Source organism: Hypanus sabinus, chromosome 32, assembly GCF_030144855.1.
Source record: "Hypanus sabinus isolate sHypSab1 chromosome 32, sHypSab1.hap1, whole genome shotgun sequence".
NCBI classification, from domain to species: Eukaryota; Metazoa; Chordata; class Chondrichthyes; order Myliobatiformes; family Dasyatidae; genus Hypanus; species Hypanus sabinus.
Window position 1 is genome coordinate 431,163 of NC_082737.1, and position 18,439 is coordinate 449,601.

General features: G+C 55.7%; 1 protein-coding gene across 1 annotated transcript in view; it reads right to left on the reverse strand.

Annotated features, from left to right (window-relative positions):
- LOC132384392 (uncharacterized) overlaps positions 1-18,439 on the reverse strand; it is a 214,422-nt gene that overhangs the window by 111,781 nt on the left and 84,202 nt on the right. The window contains exon 9 of the mRNA XM_059955498.1: positions 17,975-18,139. Coding sequence (XP_059811481.1) covers positions 17,975-18,139 — 165 coding nt within the window. The remainder of the gene's footprint in view (positions 1-17,974; positions 18,140-18,439) is intronic.

Sequence of the window (18,439 nt, forward strand, 5' to 3'; positions counted from 1 at the left end):
GAATGGGGATAAACACGGTGGAGCACGCGGTGATGAGAGGGAAGAGGTGACTGCGCATCGGAATGGGGATAAACACGGTGGAGCACGCGGTGTTGAGAGGGAAGAGGTGAGTGCGCATCGGAATGGGGATAATCACGGTGGAGCACGCCGTGTTGAGAGGGAAGAGGTGACTGCACATCGGAGTGGGGATAAACACAGTGGAGCACGCGGTGTTGAGAGGGAAGACGTGACTGCACATCGGATTGGGGATAAACACGGTGGAGCACGCGGTGATGAGAGGGAAGAGGTGACTGCACATCGGAATGGGGATAAACACGGTGGAGCACGCGGTGTTGAGAGGGAAGAGGTGAGTGCGCATCGGAATGGGGATAATCACGGTGGAGCACGCCGTGTTGAGAGGGAAGAGGTGACTGCACATCGGAGTGGGGATAAACACAGTGGAGCACGCGGTGTTGAGAGGGAAGAGGTGACTGCACATCGGAATGGGGATAAACACGGTGGAGCACGCGGTGTTGAGAGGGAAGAGTTGACTGCACATCGGAATGGGGATAAACAAGGTGGAGCACGCGGTGTTGAGAGGGAAGAGGTGACTGCGCATCGGAATGGGGATAAACACGGTGGAGCACGCGGTGTTGAGAGGGAAGAGGTGAGTGCACATCGGAATGGCGATAAAGACGGTGGAGCACGCGGTGTTGAGAGGGAAGAGGTGACTGCACATCGGAATGGGGATAAACACGGTGGAACACGCGGAGTTGAGAGGGAAGAGGTGACTGCGCATCGGAATGGGGATAAACACGGTGGAACACGCGGTGTTGAGAGGGAGGAGGTGACTGCGCATCGGAATGGGGATAAACACGGTGGAGCACGCGGTGTTGAGAGGGAAGAGGTGACTGCGCATCGGAATGGGGATAAACACGGTGGAGCACGCGGTGTTGAGAGGGAAGAGGTGAGTGCACATCGGAATGGCAATAAAGACGGTGGAGCACGCGGTGTTGAGAGGGAAGAGGTGACTGCACATCGGAATGGGGATAAACACGGTGGAACACGCGGAGTTGAGAGGGAAGAGGTGACTGCGCATCGGAATGGGGATAAACACGGTGGAACACGCGGTGTTGAGAGGGAGGAGGTGACTGCGCATCGGAATGGGGATAAACACGGTGGAGCACGCGGTGTTGAGAAGGAGGAGGTGACTGCGCATCGGAATTGCGTTAAACACGGTGGAGCACGCAGTGTTGAGAGGGAAGAGGTGACTGCGCATCGGAGTTGGGATAAACACGGTGGAGCACGCGGTGTTGAGAGGGAAGAGGTGACTGCATATAGGAATGGGGATAAACACGGTGGAGCACGCGGTGATGAGAGGGAAGAGGTGACTGCACCTCGGAGTGGGGATGAACACGGTGGAGCTCGCGGTGATCAGAGGGAAGAGGTGACTGCACATCGGAATGGGGATAAACACGGTGGAGCACGCGGTGTTGAGAGGGAAGAGGTGACTGCGCATCGGAATGGGGATAAACACTGTGGAGCACGCGGTGTTGAGAGGGAAGAGGCGACTGCGCATCGGAATGGGGATAAACACGGTGGAGCACGCGGTGTTGAGAGGGAAGAGGTGACTGCACATCGGAATGGGGATAAACACGGTGGAGCACGCGGTGATGAGAGGGAAGAGGTGACTGCATAACGGAATGGGGATAAACACAGTGGAGCACGCGGTGTTGAGAGGGAAGAGGTGACTGCGCATCGGAATGGGGATAATAACGGTGGAGCACGCGATGATGAGAGGGAAGAGTTGACTGCACATCGGAATGGGGATGAACACGGTGGAGTACGCGGTGTTGAGAGGGAAGAGGTGACTGCGCATCGGAATGGGGATAAACACGGTGGAGTACGCGGTGTTGAGAGGGAAGAGGTGACTGCGCATCGGAATGGGGTTAAACACGGTGGATCACGCGGTTTTCAGAGGGAAGAGGTGACTGTGCATCGGAATTGGGTTAAACACGGTGGAGCACGCGGTGTTGAGAGGGAAGAGGTGACTGCGCATCGGAATGGGGATAAACACGGTGGAGCACGCGGTGTTGAGAGGGAAGAGGTGACTGCGCATCGGAATGGGGATAAACACGGTGGAGAACGCGGTGTTGAGAGGGAAGAGGTGACTGCGCATCGGAATGGGGATAAACATGGTGGAGCACGCGGTGTTGAGAGGGAAGAGGTGACTGTGCATCGGAATGGGGATAAACACGGTGGAGCACGCGGTGATGAGAGGGAAGAGGTGACTGCACCTCGGAGTGGGGATGAACACGGTGGAGCACGCGGTGATCAGAGGGAAGAGGTGAGTGCAGATCGGAATGGGGATAAACACGGTGGAGCACGCGGTGTTGAGAGGGAAGAGGTGACTGCGCATCGGAATGGGGATAAACACGGTGGAGCACGTGGTGTTGAGAGGGAAGAGGTGACTGCATATAGGAATGGGGATAAACACGGTGGAGCACGCGGTGTTGAAAGGGAAGAGGTGACTGCACATCGGAATGGGGATAAACACGGTGGAGCACGCGGTGTTTAGAGGGAAGAGGTGACTGCGCATCGGAATGGGGATAAACACGGTGGAGCACGTGGTGTTGAGAGGGAAGAGGTGACTGCATATAGGAATGGGGATAAACACGGTGGAGCACGCGGTGTTGAAAGGGAAGAGGTGACTGCGCTTCGGAATTGGGTTAAACACGGTGGAGCACGCAGTGTTGAGAGGGAAGAGGTGACTGCGCATCGGAATGGGGATAAACACGGTGGAGTACGCGGTGATGAGAGGGAAGAGGTGACTGCACATCGGAATGGGGATAATCACGGTGGAGCACGCGGTGTTGAGAGGGAGGAGGTGACTGCACATCGGAATGGGGATAAACACGGTGGAGCACGCGGTGATGAGAGGGAAGAGGTGACTGCGCATCGGAATGGGGATAAACACGGTGGAGCACGCGGTGTTGAGAGGGAAGAGGTGACTGCACATCGGAATGGGGATAAAGACGGTGGAGCACGCGGTGTTGAGAGGGAAGAGGTGACTGCACATCGGAGTGGGGATAAACACTGTGGAGCACGCGGTGATGAGAGGGAAGAGGTGACTGCGCATCGGAATGGGGATAAACACTGTGGAGCACGCGGTGATGAGAGGGAAGAGGTGACTGCACATTGGAATGGGGATAAACACGGTGGAGCACGCGGTGATGAGAGGGAAGAGGTGACTGCGCATCGGAATGGGGATAAACACGGTGGAGCAGACGGTGATGAGAGGGAAGATGTGACTGCACATCGGAATGGGGATAAACACGGTTGAGCACGCGGTGTTGAGAGGGAAGAGGTGACTGCGCATCGGAATGGGGATAAACACGGTGGAGCACGCGGTGTTGAGAGGGAAGAGGTGACTGCGCATCGGAATGGGGATAAACACGGTGGAGCACGCGGTGTTGAGAGGGAAGAGGTGACAGCGCATCGGAATGGGGATAAACACGGTGGAGCACGCGGTGTTGAGAGGGAAGAGGTGACTGCGCATCGGAATGGGGATAAACACGGTGGAACACGCGGTGTTGAGAGGGAGGAGGTGACTGCGCATCGGAATGGGGATAAACACGGTGGAGCACGCGGTGTTGAGAGGGAAGAGGTGACTGCACATCGGAATGGGGATAAACACGGTGGAGCACGCGGTGATGAGAGGGAAGAGGTGACTGCATAACGGAATGGGGATAAACACAGTGGAGCACGCGGTGTTGAGAGGGAAGAGGTGACTGCGCATCGGAATGGGGATAATAACGGTGGAGCACGCGATGATGAGAGGGAAGAGTTGACTGCACATCGGAATGGGGATGAACACGGTGGAGTACGCGGTGTTGAGAGGGAAGAGGTGACTGCGCATCGGAATGGGGATAAACACGGTGGAGTACGCGGTGTTGAGAGGGAAGAGGTGACTGCGCATCGGAATGGGGTTAAACACGGTGGATCACGCGGTTTTCAGAGGGAAGAGGTGACTGCGCATCGGAATGGGGATAAACACGGTGGAGCACGCGGTGTTGAGAGGGAAGAGGTGACTGCGCATCGGAATGGGGATAAACACGGTGGAGAACGCGGTGTTGAGAGGGAAGAGGTGACTGCGCATCGGAATGGGGATAAACATGGTGGAGCACGCGGTGTTGAGAGGGAAGAGGTGACTGTGCATCGGAATGGGGATAAACACGGTGGAGCACGCGGTGATGAGAGGGAAGAGGTGACTGCACCTCGGAGTGGGGATGAACACGGTGGAGCACGCGGTGATCAGAGGGAAGAGGTGAGTGCAGATCGGAATGGGGATAAACACGGTGGAGCACGCGGTGTTGAGAGGGAAGAGGTGACTGCGCATCGGAATGGGGATAAACACGGTGGAGCACGCGGTGTTTAGAGGGAAGAGGTGACTGCGCATCGGAATGGGGATAAACACGGTGGAGCACGTGGTGTTGAGAGGGAAGAGGTGACTGCATATAGGAATGGGGATAAACACGGTGGAGCACGCGGTGTTGAAAGGGAAGAGGTGACTGCGCTTCGGAATTGGGTTAAACACGGTGGAGCACGCAGTGTTGAGAGGGAAGAGGTGACTGCGCATCGGAATGGGGATAAACACGGTGGAGTACGCGGTGATGAGAGGGAAGAGGTGACTGCACATCGGAATGGGGATAATCACGGTGGAGCACGCGGTGTTGAGAGGGAGGAGGTGACTGCACATCGGAATGGGGATAAACACGGTGGAGCACGCGGTGATGAGAGGGAAGAGGTGACTGCGCATCGGAATGGGGATAAACACGGTGGAGCACGCGGTGTTGAGAGGGAAGAGGTGACTGCACATCGGAATGGGGATAAAGACGGTGGAGCACGCGGTGTTGAGAGGGAAGAGGTGACTGCACATCGGAGTGGGGATAAACACTGTGGAGCACGCGGTGATGAGAGGGAAGAGGTGACTGCGCATCGGAATGGGGATAAACACTGTGGAGCACGCGGTGATGAGAGGGAAGAGGTGACTGCACATTGGAATGGGGATAAACACGGTGGAGCACGCGGTGATGAGAGGGAAGAGGTGACTGCACATTGGAATGGGGATAAACACGGTGGAGCACGCGGTGATGAGAGGGAAGAGGTGACTGCGCATCGGAATGGGGATAAACACGGTGGAGCAGACGGTGATGAGAGGGAAGATGTGACTGCACATCGGAATGGGGATAAACACGGTTGAGCACGCGGTGTTGAGAGGGAAGAGGTGACTGCGCATCGGAATGGGGATAAACACGGTGGAGCACGCGGTGTTGAGAGGGAAGAGGTGACTGCGCATCGGAATGGGGATAAACACGGTGGAGCACGCGGTGTTGAGAGGGAAGAGGTGACAGCGCATCGGAATGGGGATAAACACGGTGGAGCACGCGGTGTTGAGAGGGAAGAGGTGACTGCGCATCGGAATGGGGATAAACACGGTGGAACACGCGGTGTTGAGAGGGAGGAGGTGACTGCATAACGGAATGGGGATAAACACAGTGGAGCACGCGGTGTTGAGAGGGAAGAGTTGACTGCACATCGGAATGGGGATGAACACGGTGGAGTACGCGGTGTTGAGAGGGAAGAGGTGACTGCGCATCGGAATGGGGATAAACACGGTGGAGTACGCGGTGTTGAGAGGGAAGAGGTGACTGCGCATCGGAATGGGGTTAAACACGGTGGATCACGCGGTTTTCAGAGGGAAGAGGTGACTGTGCATCGGAATTGGGTTAAACACGGTGGAGCACGCGGTGTTGAGAGGGAAGAGGTGACTGCGCATCGGAATGGGGATAAACACGGTGGAGCACGCGGTGTTGAGAGGGAAGAGGTGACTGCGCATCGGAATGGGGATAAACACGGTGGAGAACGCGGTGTTGAGAGGGAAGAGGTGACTGCGCATCGGAATGGGGATAAACATGGTGGAGCACGCGGTGTTGAGAGGGAAGAGGTGACTGTGCATCGGAATGGGGATAAACACGGTGGAGCACGCGGTGATGAGAGGGAAGAGGTGACTGCACCTCGGAGTGGGGATGAACACGGTGGAGCACGCGGTGATCAGAGGGAAGAGGTGAGTGCAGATCGGAATGGGGATAAACACGGTGGAGCACGCGGTGTTGAGAGGGAAGAGGTGACTGCGCATCGGAATGGGGATAAACACGGTGGAGCACGCGGTGTTTAGAGGGAAGAGGTGACTGCGCATCGGAATGGGGATAAACACGGTGGAGCACGTGGTGTTGAGAGGGAAGAGGTGACTGCATATAGGAATGGGGATAAACACGGTGGAGCACGCGGTGTTGAAAGGGAAGAGGTGACTGCGCTTCGGAATTGGGTTAAACACGGTGGAGCACGCAGTGTTGAGAGGGAAGAGGTGACTGCGCATCGGAATGGGGATAAACACGGTGGAGTACGCGGTGATGAGAGGGAAGAGGTGACTGCACATCGGAATGGGGATAATCACGGTGGAGCACGCGGTGTTGAGAGGGAGGAGGTGACTGCACATCGGAATGGGGATAAACACGGTGGAGCACGCGGTGATGAGAGGGAAGAGGTGACTGCGCATCGGAATGGGGATAAACACGGTGGAGCACGCGGTGTTGAGAGGGAAGAGGTGACTGCACATCGGAATGGGGATAAAGACGGTGGAGCACGCGGTGTTGAGAGGGAAGAGGTGACTGCGCATCGGAATGGGGATAAACACGGTGGAGCACGCGGTGTTGAGAGGGAAGAGGTGACTGCGCATCGGAATGGGGATAAACACGGTGGAGCACGCGGTGTTGAGAGGGAAGAGGTGACAGCGCATCGGAATGGGGATAAACACAGTGGAGCACGCGGTGTTGAGAGGGAAGAGGTGACAGCGCATCGGAATGGGGATAAACACGGTGGAGCACGCGGTGTTGAGAGGGAAGAGGTGACTGCGCATCGGAATGGGGATAAACACGGTGGAGCACGCGGTGATGAGAGGGAAGAGGTGACTGCACCTCGGAGTGGGGATGAACACGGTGGAGCACGCGGTGATCGGAGGGAAGAGGTGACTGCACATCGGAATGGGGATAAACACGGTGGAGCACGCGGTGTTGAGAGGGAAGAGGTGAGTGCACATCGGAATGGGGATAAACACGGTGGAGCACGCGGTGTTGGGAGGGAAGAGGTGACTGCGCATCGGAATGGGGATAAACACGGTGGAGCACGTGGTGATGAGAGGGACGTGGTGACTGCGCATCGGAATGGGGATAAACACGGTGGAGCACGCGGTGTTGAGAGGGAAGAGGTGACTGCACATCGGAATGGGGATAAACACGGTGGAGCACGCGGTGTTGAGAGGGAAGAGGTGAGTGCGCATCGGAATGGGGATAAACACGGTGGAGCACGCCGTGTTGAGAGGGAAGAGGTGACTGCACATCGGAGTGGGGATAAACACAGTGGAGCACGCGGTGTTGAGAGGGATGAGGTGACTGCACATCGGAATGGGGATAAACACGGTGGAGCACGCGGTGTTGGGAGGGAAGAGGTGACTGCGCATCGGAATGGGGATAAACACGGTGGAGCACGCGGTGTTGAGAGGGAAGAGGTGACTGCACATCGGAATGGGGATAAACACGGTGGAGCACGCGGTGTTGAGAGGGAAGAGGTGACTACGCATCGGAATGGGGATAAACACGGTGGAGCACGCGGTGATGAGAGGGAAGAGGTGAGTGCACATCGGAATAGGGATAAACACGGTGGAGCAGACGGTGATGAGAGGGAAGATGTGACTGCACATCGGAATGGGGATAAACACGGTGGAGCACGCGGTGTTGAGAGGGAAGAGGTGACTGCGCATCGGAATGGGGATAAACACGGTGGAGCACGCGGTGTTGAGAGGGAAGAGGTGAGTGCGCATCGGAATGGGGATAATCACGGTGGAGCACGCCGTGTTGAGAGGGAAGAGGTGACTGCACATCGGAGTGGGGATAAACACAGTGGAGCACGCGGTGTTGAGAGGGAAGAGGTGACTGCACATCGGAATGGGGATAAACACGGTGGAGCACGCGGTGTTGAGAGGGAAGAGGTGACTGCGCATCGGAATGGGGATAAACACGGTGGAGCACGCGGTGTTGAGAGGGAAGAGGTGAGTGCACTTCGGAATGGCAATAAAGACGGTGGAGCACGCGGTGTTGAGAGGGAAGAGGTGACTGCACATCGGAATGGGGATAAACACGGTGGAGCATGCGGTGTTGAGAGGGAAGAGGTGACTGCACATCGGAATGGGGATAAACACGGTGGAACACGCGGTTTTGAGAGGGAAGAGGTGACTGTGCATCGGAGTGGGGATAAACACGGTGGAGCACGCGTTGTTGAGAGGGAAGAGGTGACTGCGCATCGGAATGGTGATAAACACGGTGGAGCACGCGGTGTTGAGAGGGAAGAGGTGACTGCGCATCGGAATGGGGATAAACATGGTGGAGCACGCGGTGTTGAGAGGGAAGAGGTGACTGTGCATCGGAATGGGGATAAACACGGTGGAGCACGCGGTGATGAGAGGGAAGAGGTGACTGCACCTCGGAGTGGGGATGAACACGGTGGAGCACGCGGTGATCAGAGGGAAGAGGTGAGTGCAGATCGGAATGGGGATAAACACGGTGGAGCACGCGGTGTTGAGAGGGAAGAGGTGACTGCACATCGGAATGGGGATAAACACGGTGGAGCACGCGGTGTTGAGAGGGAAGAGGTGACTGCACATCGGAATGGGGATAAACACGGTGGAGTACGCGGTGATGAGAGGGAAGAGGTGACTGCGCATCGGAATGGGGATAAACACGGTGGAGCACGCGGTGTTGAGAGGGAAGAGGTGACTGCACATCGGAATGGGGATAAAGACGGTGGAGCACGCGGTGTTGAGAGGGAAGAGGTGACTGCACATTGGAATGGGGATAAACACGGTGGAGCACGCGGTGATGAGAGGGAAGAGGTGACTGCGCATCGGAATGGGGATAAACACGGTGGAGCAGACGGTGATGAGAGGGAAGATGTGACTGCACATCGGACTGGGGATAAACACGGTGGAGCACGCGGTGTTGAGAGGGAAGAGGTGACTGCGCATCGGAATGGGGATAAACACGGTGGAGCACGCGGTGTTGAGAGGGAAGAGGTGACTGCGCATCGGAATGGGGATAAACACGGTGGAGCACGCGGTGATGAGAGGGAAGAGGTGACTGCACCTCGGAGTGGGGATAAACACGGTGGAGCACGCGGTGTTGAGAGGGAAGTGGTAACTGCGCATCAGAATGGGGATGAACACGGTGGAGCACGCGGTGATCGGAGGGAAGAGGTGACTGCACATCGGAATGGGGATAAACACGGTGGAGCACGCGGTGTTGAGAGGCAAGAGGTGACTGCGCATCGGAATGGGGATAAACACGGTGGAGCACGCGGTGTTTAGAGGGAAGAGGTGACTGCGCATCGGAATGGGGATAAACACGGTGGAGCACGTGGTGTTGAGAGGGAAGAGGTGACTGCATATAGGAATGGGGATAAACACGGTGGAGCACGCGGTGATGAGAGGGAAGAGGTGACTGCACCTCGGAGTGGGGATGAACACGGTGGAGCACGCGGTGATGAGAGGGAAGAGGTGACTGCACATCGGAATGGGGATAAACACGGTGGAGCACGCGGTGATGAGAGGGAAGTGGTGACTGCGCATCGGAATGGGGATAAACACGGTGGAGCACGCGGTGATGAGAGGAAAGAGGTGACTGCGCATCGGAATGGGTATAAACACGGTGGAGCACGCGGTGTTGAGAGGGAAGAGGTGACTGCACATCGGAATGGGGATAAACACGGTGGAGCACGCGGTGTTGAGAGGGAAGAGGTGACTGCGCATCGGAATGGGGATAAACACGGTGGAGCACGCGGTGTTGAGAGGGAAGAGGTGAGTGCGCATCGGAATGGGGATAATCACGGTGGAGCACGCCGTGTTGAGAGGGAAGAGGTGACTGCACATCGGAGTGGGGATAAACACAGTGGAGCACGCGGTGTTGAGAGGGAAGAGGTGACTGCACATCGGAATGGGGATAAACACGGTGGAGCACGCGGAGATGAGAGGGAAGAGGTGACTGCACATCGGAATGGGGATAAACACGGTGGAGCACGCGTTGTTGAGAGGGAAGAGGTGAGTGCGCATCGGAATGGGGATAATCACGGTGGAGCACGCCGTGTTGAGAGGGAAGAGGTGACTGCACATCGGAGTGGGGATAAACACAGTGGAGCACGCGGTGTTGAGAGGGAAGAGGTGACTGCACATCGGAATGGGGATAAACACGGTGGAGCACGCGGTGTTGAGAGGGAAGAGGTGACTGCGCATCGGAATGGGGATAAACACGGTGGAGCACGCGGTGTTGAGAGGGAAGAGGTGACTGCACATCGGAATTGGGATAAACACGGTGGAGCACGCGGTGTCGAGAGGGAAGAGGTGAGTGCACATCGGAATGGCAATAAAGACGGTGGAGCACGCGGTATTGAGAGGGAAGAGGTGACTGCACATCGGAATGGGGATAAACACGGTGGAGCACGCCGTGTTGAGAGGGAAGAGGTGAATGCACATCGGAGTGGGGATAAACACAGTGGAGCACGCGGTGTTGAGAGGGAAGAGGTGACTGCACATCGGAATGGGGATAAACACGGTGGAGCACGCGGTGTTGAGAGGGAAGAGGTGACTGCGCATCGGAATGGGGATAAACACGGTGGAGCACGCGGTGTTGAGAGGGAAGAGGTGAGTGCGCATCGGAATGGGGATAAACACGGTGGAGCACGCCGTGTTGAGAGGGAAGAGGTGACTGCACATCGGAGTGGGGATAAACACAGTGGAGCACGCGGTGTTGAGAGGGATGAGGTGACTGCACATCGGAATGGGGATAAACACGGTGGAGCACGCGGTGTTGGGAGGGAAGAGGTGACTGCGCATCGGAATGGGGATAAACACGGTGGAGCACGCGGTGTTGAGAGGGAAGAGGTGACTGCACATCGGAATGGGGATAAACACGGTGGAGCACGCGGTGTTGAGAGGGAAGAGGTGACTGCACATCGGAATGGGGATAAACACGGTGGAGCACGCGGTGTTGAGAGGGAAGAGGTGAGTGCGCATCGGAATGGGGATAAACACGGTGGAGCACGCCGTGTTGAGAGGGAAGAGGTGACTGCACATCGGAATTGGGATAAACACGGTGGAGCACGCGGTGTCGAGAGGGAAGAGGTGACTGCACATCGGAGTGGGGATAAACACAGTGGAGCACGCGGTGTTGAGAGGGATGAGGTGACTGCACATCGGAATTGGGATAAACACGGTGGAGCACGCGGTGTCGAGAGGGATGAGGTGACTGCACATCGGAATGGGGATAAACACGGTGGAGCACGCGGTGTTGGGAGGGAAGAGGTGACTGCGCATCGGAATGGGGATAAACACGGTGGAGCACGCGGTGTTGAGAGTGAAGAGGTGACTGCACATCGGAATGGGGATAAACACGGTGGAGCACGCGGTGTTGAGAGGGAAGAGGTGACTACGCATCGGAATGGGGATAAACACGGTGGAGCACGCGGTGATGAGAGGGAAGAGGTGAGTGCACATCGGAATAGGGATAAACACGGTGGAGCAGACGGTGATGAGAGGGAAGATGTGACTGCACATCGGAATGGGGATAAACACGGTGGAGCACGCGGTGTTGAGAGGGAAGAGGTGACTGCGCATCGGAATGGGGATAAACACGGTGGAGCACGCGGTGTTGAGAGGGAAGAGGTGAGTGCGCATCGGAATGGGGATAATCACGGTGGAGCACGCCGTGCTGAGAGGGAAGAGGTGACTGCACATCGGAGTGGGGATAAACACAGTGGAGCACGCGGTGTTGAGAGGGAAGAGGTGACTGCACATCGGAATGGGGATAAACACGGTGGAGCACGCGGTGATGAGAGGGAAGAGGTGACTGCACATCGGAATGGGGATAAACACGGTGGAGCACGCGTTGTTGAGAGGGAAGAGGTGAGTGCGCATCGGAATGGGGATAATCACGGTGGAGCACGCCGTGTTGAGAGGGAAGAGGTGACTGCACATCGGAGTGGGGATAAACACAGTGGAGCACGCGGTGTTGAGAGGGAAGAGGTGACTGCACATCGGAATGGGGATAAACACGGTGGAGCACGCGGTGTTGAGAGGGAAGAGGTGACTGCGCATCGGAATGGGGATAAACACGGTGGAGCACGCGGTGTTGAGAGGGAAGAGGTGACTGCACATCGGAATTGGGATAAACACGGTGGAGCACGCGGTGTTGAAAGGGAAGAGGTGAGTGCACTTCGGAATGGCAATAAAGACGGTGGAGCACGCGGTGTTGAGAGGGAAGAGGTGACTGCACATCGGAATGGGGATAAACACGGTGGAGCATGCGGTGTTGAGAGGGAAGAGGTGACTGCGCATCGGAATGGGGATAAACACGGTGGAACACGCGGTTTTGAGAGGGAGGAGGTGACTGCGCATCGGAATGGGGATAAACACGGTGGAGCACGCAGTGTTGAGAGGGAGGAGGTGACTGCACATCGGAATGGGGATAATTACGGAGGAGCACGCCGTGTTGAGAGGGAAGAGGTGACTGCACATCGGAGTGGGGATAAACACGGTGGAGCACGGGGTGTTGAGAGGGAAGAGGTGAGTGCGCATCGGAATGGGGATAATCACGGTGGAGCACGCCGTGTTGAGAGGGAAGAGGTGACTGCACATCGGAATGGGGATAAACACGGTGGAGCACGCCGTGTTGAGAGGGAAGAGGTGACTGCGCATCGGAATGGGGATAAACACGGTGGAGCACGCGGTGTTGAGAGGGAAGAGGTGAATGCGCATCGGAATGGGGATAAACACGGTGGTGCACGCCGTGTTGAGAGGGAAGAGGTGACTGCACATCGGAGTGGGGATAAACACAGTGGAGCACGCGGTGTTGAGAGGGAAGAGGTGACTGCACATCGGAATGGGGATAAACACAGTGGAGCACGCGGTGTTGAGAGGGAAGAGGTGACTGCACATCGGAATGGGGATAAACACAGTGGAGCACGCGGTGTTGAGAGGGAAGAGGTGACTGCGCATCGGAATGGGGATAAACACGGTGGAGCACGCGGTGTTGAGAGGGAGGAGGTGACTGCGCATCGGAATGGGGATAAACACGGTGGAGCACGCGGTGTTGAGAGGGAAGAGGTGACTGCACATCGGAATGGGGATAAACACGGTGGAGCACGCGGTGATGAGAGGGAAGAGGTGACTGTGCATCGGAATTGGGATAAACACGGTGGAGCACGCGGTGTTGAGAGGGAAGAGGTGACTGCACATCGGAATGGGGTTAAACACGGTGGAGCACGCGGTGATGAGAGGGAAGAGGTGACTGTGCATCGGAATTGGGATAAACACGGTGGAGCACGCGGTGTTGAGAGGGAAGAGGTGACTGCGCATCGGAATGGGGATAAACACGGTGGAGCACACGGTGATGAGAGGGAAGAGGTGACTGCGCATCGGAATGGGGATAAACACGGTGGAGCACGCGGTGTTGAGAGGGAAGAGGTGAGTGCGCATCGGAATGGGGATAATCACGGTGGAGCACGCCGTGTTGAGAGGGAAGAGGTGACTGCACATCGGACTGGGGATAAACACGGTGGAGCACGCCGTGTTGAGAGGGAAGAGGTGACTGCACATCGGACTGGGGATAAACACGGTGGAGCACGCGGTGATGAGAGGGAAGAGGTGACTGCACATCGGAATGGGGATAAACACGGTGGAGCACGCGGTGTTGAGAGGGAAGAGGTGACTGCGCATCGGAATGGGGATAAACACGGTGGAGCACGCGGTGTTGAGAGGGAAGAGGTGACTGCACATCGGAATGGGGATAAACACGGTGGAGCTCGCGGTGTTGAGAGGGAAGAGGTGAGTGCACATCGGAATGGCGATAAACACGGTGGAGCACGCGGTGATGAGAGGGAAGAGGTGACTGCACATCGGAATGGGGATAAACACGGTGGAGCACGCGGTGTTCAGAGGGAAGAGGTGAGTGCACATCGGAATGGCGTTAAAGACGGTGGAGCACGCGGTGTTGAGAGGGAAGAGGTGACTGCACATCGGAGTGGGGATAAACACGGTGGAGCACGCGGTGTTGAGAGGGAAGAGGTGACTGCACATCGGAATGGGGATAAACACGGTGGAGCACGCGGTGTTGAGAGGGAAGAGGTGACTGCGCATCGGAATGGGGATAAACACGGTGGAGCACGCGGTGTTGAGAGGGAAGAGGTGACTGCGCATCGGAATGGGGATAATTACGGTGGAGCACGCGGTGATGAGAGGGAAGAGGTGACTGCACATCGGAATGGGGATAAACACGGTGGAGCTCGCGGTGTTGAGAGGGAAGAGGTGAGTGCACATCGGAATGGCGATAAACACGGTGGAGCACGCGGTGATGAGAGGGAAGAGGTGACTGCACATCGGAATGGGGATAAACACGGTGGAGCACGCGGTGTTCAGAGGGAAGAGGTGAGTGCACATCGGAATGGCGATAAAGACGGTGGAGCACGCGGTGTTGAGAGGGAAGAGGTGACTGCACATCGGAGTGGGGATAAACACGGTGGAGCACGCGGTGATGAGAGGGAAGAGGTGACTGCACATCGCAGTGGGGATAAACACAGTGGAGCACGCGGTGTTGAGAGGGAAGAGGTGACTGCACATCGGAATGGGGATAAACACGGTTGAGCACGCGGTGTTGAGAGGGAAGAGGTGACTGCACATCGGAATGGGGATAAACACGGTTGAGCACGCGGTGTTGAGAGGGAAGAGGTGACTGCACATCGGAGTGGGGATAAACACAGTGGAGCACGCGGTGTTGAGAGGGAAGAGGTGACTGCACATCGGAATGGGGATAAACACGGTGGAGCACGCGGTGATGAGAGGGAAGAGGTGACTGCACATCGGAATGGGGATAAACACGGTGGAGCACGCGGTGTTGAGAGGGAAGAGGTGAGTGCGCATCGGAATGGGGATAATCACGGTGGAGCACGCCGTGTTGAGAGGGAAGAGGTGACTGCACATCGGAGTGGGGATAAACACAGTGGAGCACGCGGTGTTGAGAGGGAAGAGGTGACTGCACATCGGAATGGGGATAAACACGGTGGAGCACGCGGTGTTGAGAGGGAAGAGGTGACTGCGCATCGGAATGGGGATAAACACGGTGGAGCACGCGGTGTTGAGAGGGAAGAGGTGACTGCACATCGGAATGGGGATAAACACGGTGGAGCTCGCGGTGTTGAGAGGGAAGAGGTGAGTGCACATCGGAATGGCGATAAAGACGGTGGAGCACGCGGTGTTGAGAGGGAAGAGGTGACTGCACATCGGAATGGGGATAAACACGGTGGAGCACGCGGTGTTGAGAGGGAAGAGGTGACTGCGCATCGGAATGGGGATAAACACGGTGGAACACGCGGTGTTGAGAGGGAGGAGGTGACTGCGCATCGGAATGGGGATAAACACGGTGGAGCACGCGGTGTTGAGAGGGAGGAGGTGACTGCACATCGGAATGGGGTTAAACACGGTGGAGCACGCGGTGATGAGAGGGAAGAGGTGACTGCACATCGCAGTGGGGATAAACACGGTGGAGCACGCGGTGATGAGAGGGAAGAGGTGACTGTGCATCGGAATTGGGATAAACACGGTGGAGCACGTGGTGTTGAGAGGGAAGAGGTGACTGCACATCGGAATGGGGATAAACACGGTGGAGCACGCGGTGTTGAGAGGGAAGAGGTGACTGCACATCGGAATGGGGATAAACACGGTGGAGCACGCGGTGTTGAGAGGGAAGAGGTGACTGCGCATCGGAATGGGGTTAAACACGGTGGAGCACGCGGTGTTGAGAGGGAAGAGGTGACTGCGCATCGGAATGGGGTTAAACACGGTGGAGCACGCGGTGTTGAGAGGGAAGAGGTGACTGCACATCGGAATGGGGATAAACACAATGGAGCACGCAGTGTGGCTTTCCTACATCCCTGAGTGCTGCATCATTGTCCTGGACCTGCTGACCCACTGGGGGTCCGTTTGGATGTACCGGGGGCTACACTCTATCTCTGAGCTGAAGCCGTGGCTCCCCAGCAGGGAGGCTCTATGAAGCAGACCCGGTGGGGGAACAACCACCACCGATTGTCTCACAGAGGCCCACTGTAGTGCATCACACCCTGCAGCGGCCCAACACAACACAGTGGAATGCAGGGGCGTATCTACGGAAAGTAGCGCCTACAGCAAGCACTGAAATTGTACCCCCGTCCCAACATCTGACACCCATCCTTTAGATAACTTTACCATAATATCAGCTCAAAAGTACAAGTCAAGCTCGTTAATTAACAAATCATGACCCTACATGAAAATTATAACTGCACCTTCCTTACTTTCACTGATACAAATTGGTCTATGATGTGATCAAAGTCAGTTTTTTCAGTTTTTCACTCAGCAGAGCAAGATCACAGAGTCTGCCCTGACCCACGGAGGCTCTCGAACATGGAAGTAGTAGTTTTAACTTGCTGAATGATCTCTCACAGCTGGCGATGGAAACTGTGATGGTTAGCATTATCTGAATAGCAATGCGAAGATTGGGGTAGACACTCTCATCTCCATACTGAACAACAAATTCAGGAAGCTCTTCAGATGGTGACATTTTCATGTTGACCCACCTTGACAGCAACATTCTGCAACACAAAATTTCTTCATATATCTGCTGTCCATCAGCATCAGAGCTGGACAATTCACCCAGATTTTCACACTTCTTCTTTAGGTCATTACTGTTGGCGCCTGATGCACCATCAATAACTCTCGGAGACGGGAGGTGAACGTTAGGCTTTTATTAGCTGCAAGAGACCACGATTAGCAGCAAGAGACCACCACACAACATCCTGGAGACTAGGGAGGAGCAGTGCCTCCAGTCACCCTTTTACAGGGGTCTGAGGGAGGAGCCACAGGAGCAGTCAGCAGAGGGGCCTGTCCAGACAGGTATATGTAGTTCACCACAGCGCTGTAACTCAATCCCTCGACATTGAGAAGGAACCCAAACTTGGTGTCAGAGTTGTGCAAACGAGCAAACCTTTCGTCCATTTCTCTGTGAAGATGGTCAGGTGTTCCCTTCATGAACTCTTTCCATTTCCTCCTCAGCTTTTAACCCAGCATCTGAAGAGAATTCTTTTATCACTCTCCGAGGATGGCTTGCCTGACTTTAATAGAAACTGTTCAGTGGCGTTCCCCCCCACCCCGCAAGTGGAGCATTCTGACTGGCTGCATCACCACCTGGTATGTGGGGACGGTGCGATTGGACAAGATTGAAATAAGTTGCAAAAACTTGCAAAATTTACCATCAAGGGTACTAGTCTCCGTGTACCTGAGAAATCTTCAAGGAGGGATGCCTTAGGAAGGCGACATCCATCATTAAGGATCCCCACCACCCAGGACAGGCTCTCTTCACACTGTTACCTTCAGGTAGGAGGTACAGAAGCCTGAAGGCACACACCTAGTGATTCAGGAACAGCTCTTCCCCTCTGCCATCCGATTCCTAAATGGACATTTTGACCCATGAACACAACCTCCCTACTTTTCTCATTTCTGTTCATTTGCACTTCCTATTTACTTAACTATTTAATAGTCATATCTATGCTTGATGTAACTCAGTTTGTTTTCCCTATATCTATTTAGCAGGTATTGCAATGTACTGCTGCCATAAAGTTAACATGTTCCACAACATAAGTCAGTGATAATAAACCTGATTCTGAGACAGGTTCCTCACACAGGGAGTTGTGAGTGACTGAAATTCCCCACCAGGGGTGGTACAGTCAGATACATTAGACTTTTAATCTTTCCCTCACCCTCCTCCCCACCCCCACATTCCAGAGTCACTGGGGAACGGTGACCCACCTGTACAGTACACAGCATCATTCCCGGTTGTAGGCCACAGCCGATACACAAAGTAACCAGAGCAGTTTTTCACCCTGATCTCCTGGCTCTTCTCACAGGGTTTTTCACCCTTGCTGAAGCAGACGGTCCTGGTCACCTCCCCGTCTCCCACGTTGGGATGGGGACCTGGAATGAGATTTATAAACACTGTAAAATGTACCCGGTCCCACAGTACAGCGGGGAATGTGAATCAGGACCCGCTGTAAATCAGTCAGCAGTGATGTGCTGTCTTCACACTCCCCACCCCACCCTCCCTACAGCACCTGGTCTGAGAGACCCAGGGGTTTAGTCTGGTAACAAAAATGCCTCTCATGGTGTGACTGACACCAGGTGAGACCCTGATACAGTATGATTGACAGAATGAGAAGCCCAGACCCCGATATGACTGACAGCTGGTGAAGCCCCACCCCTGATGTGACTGACAGC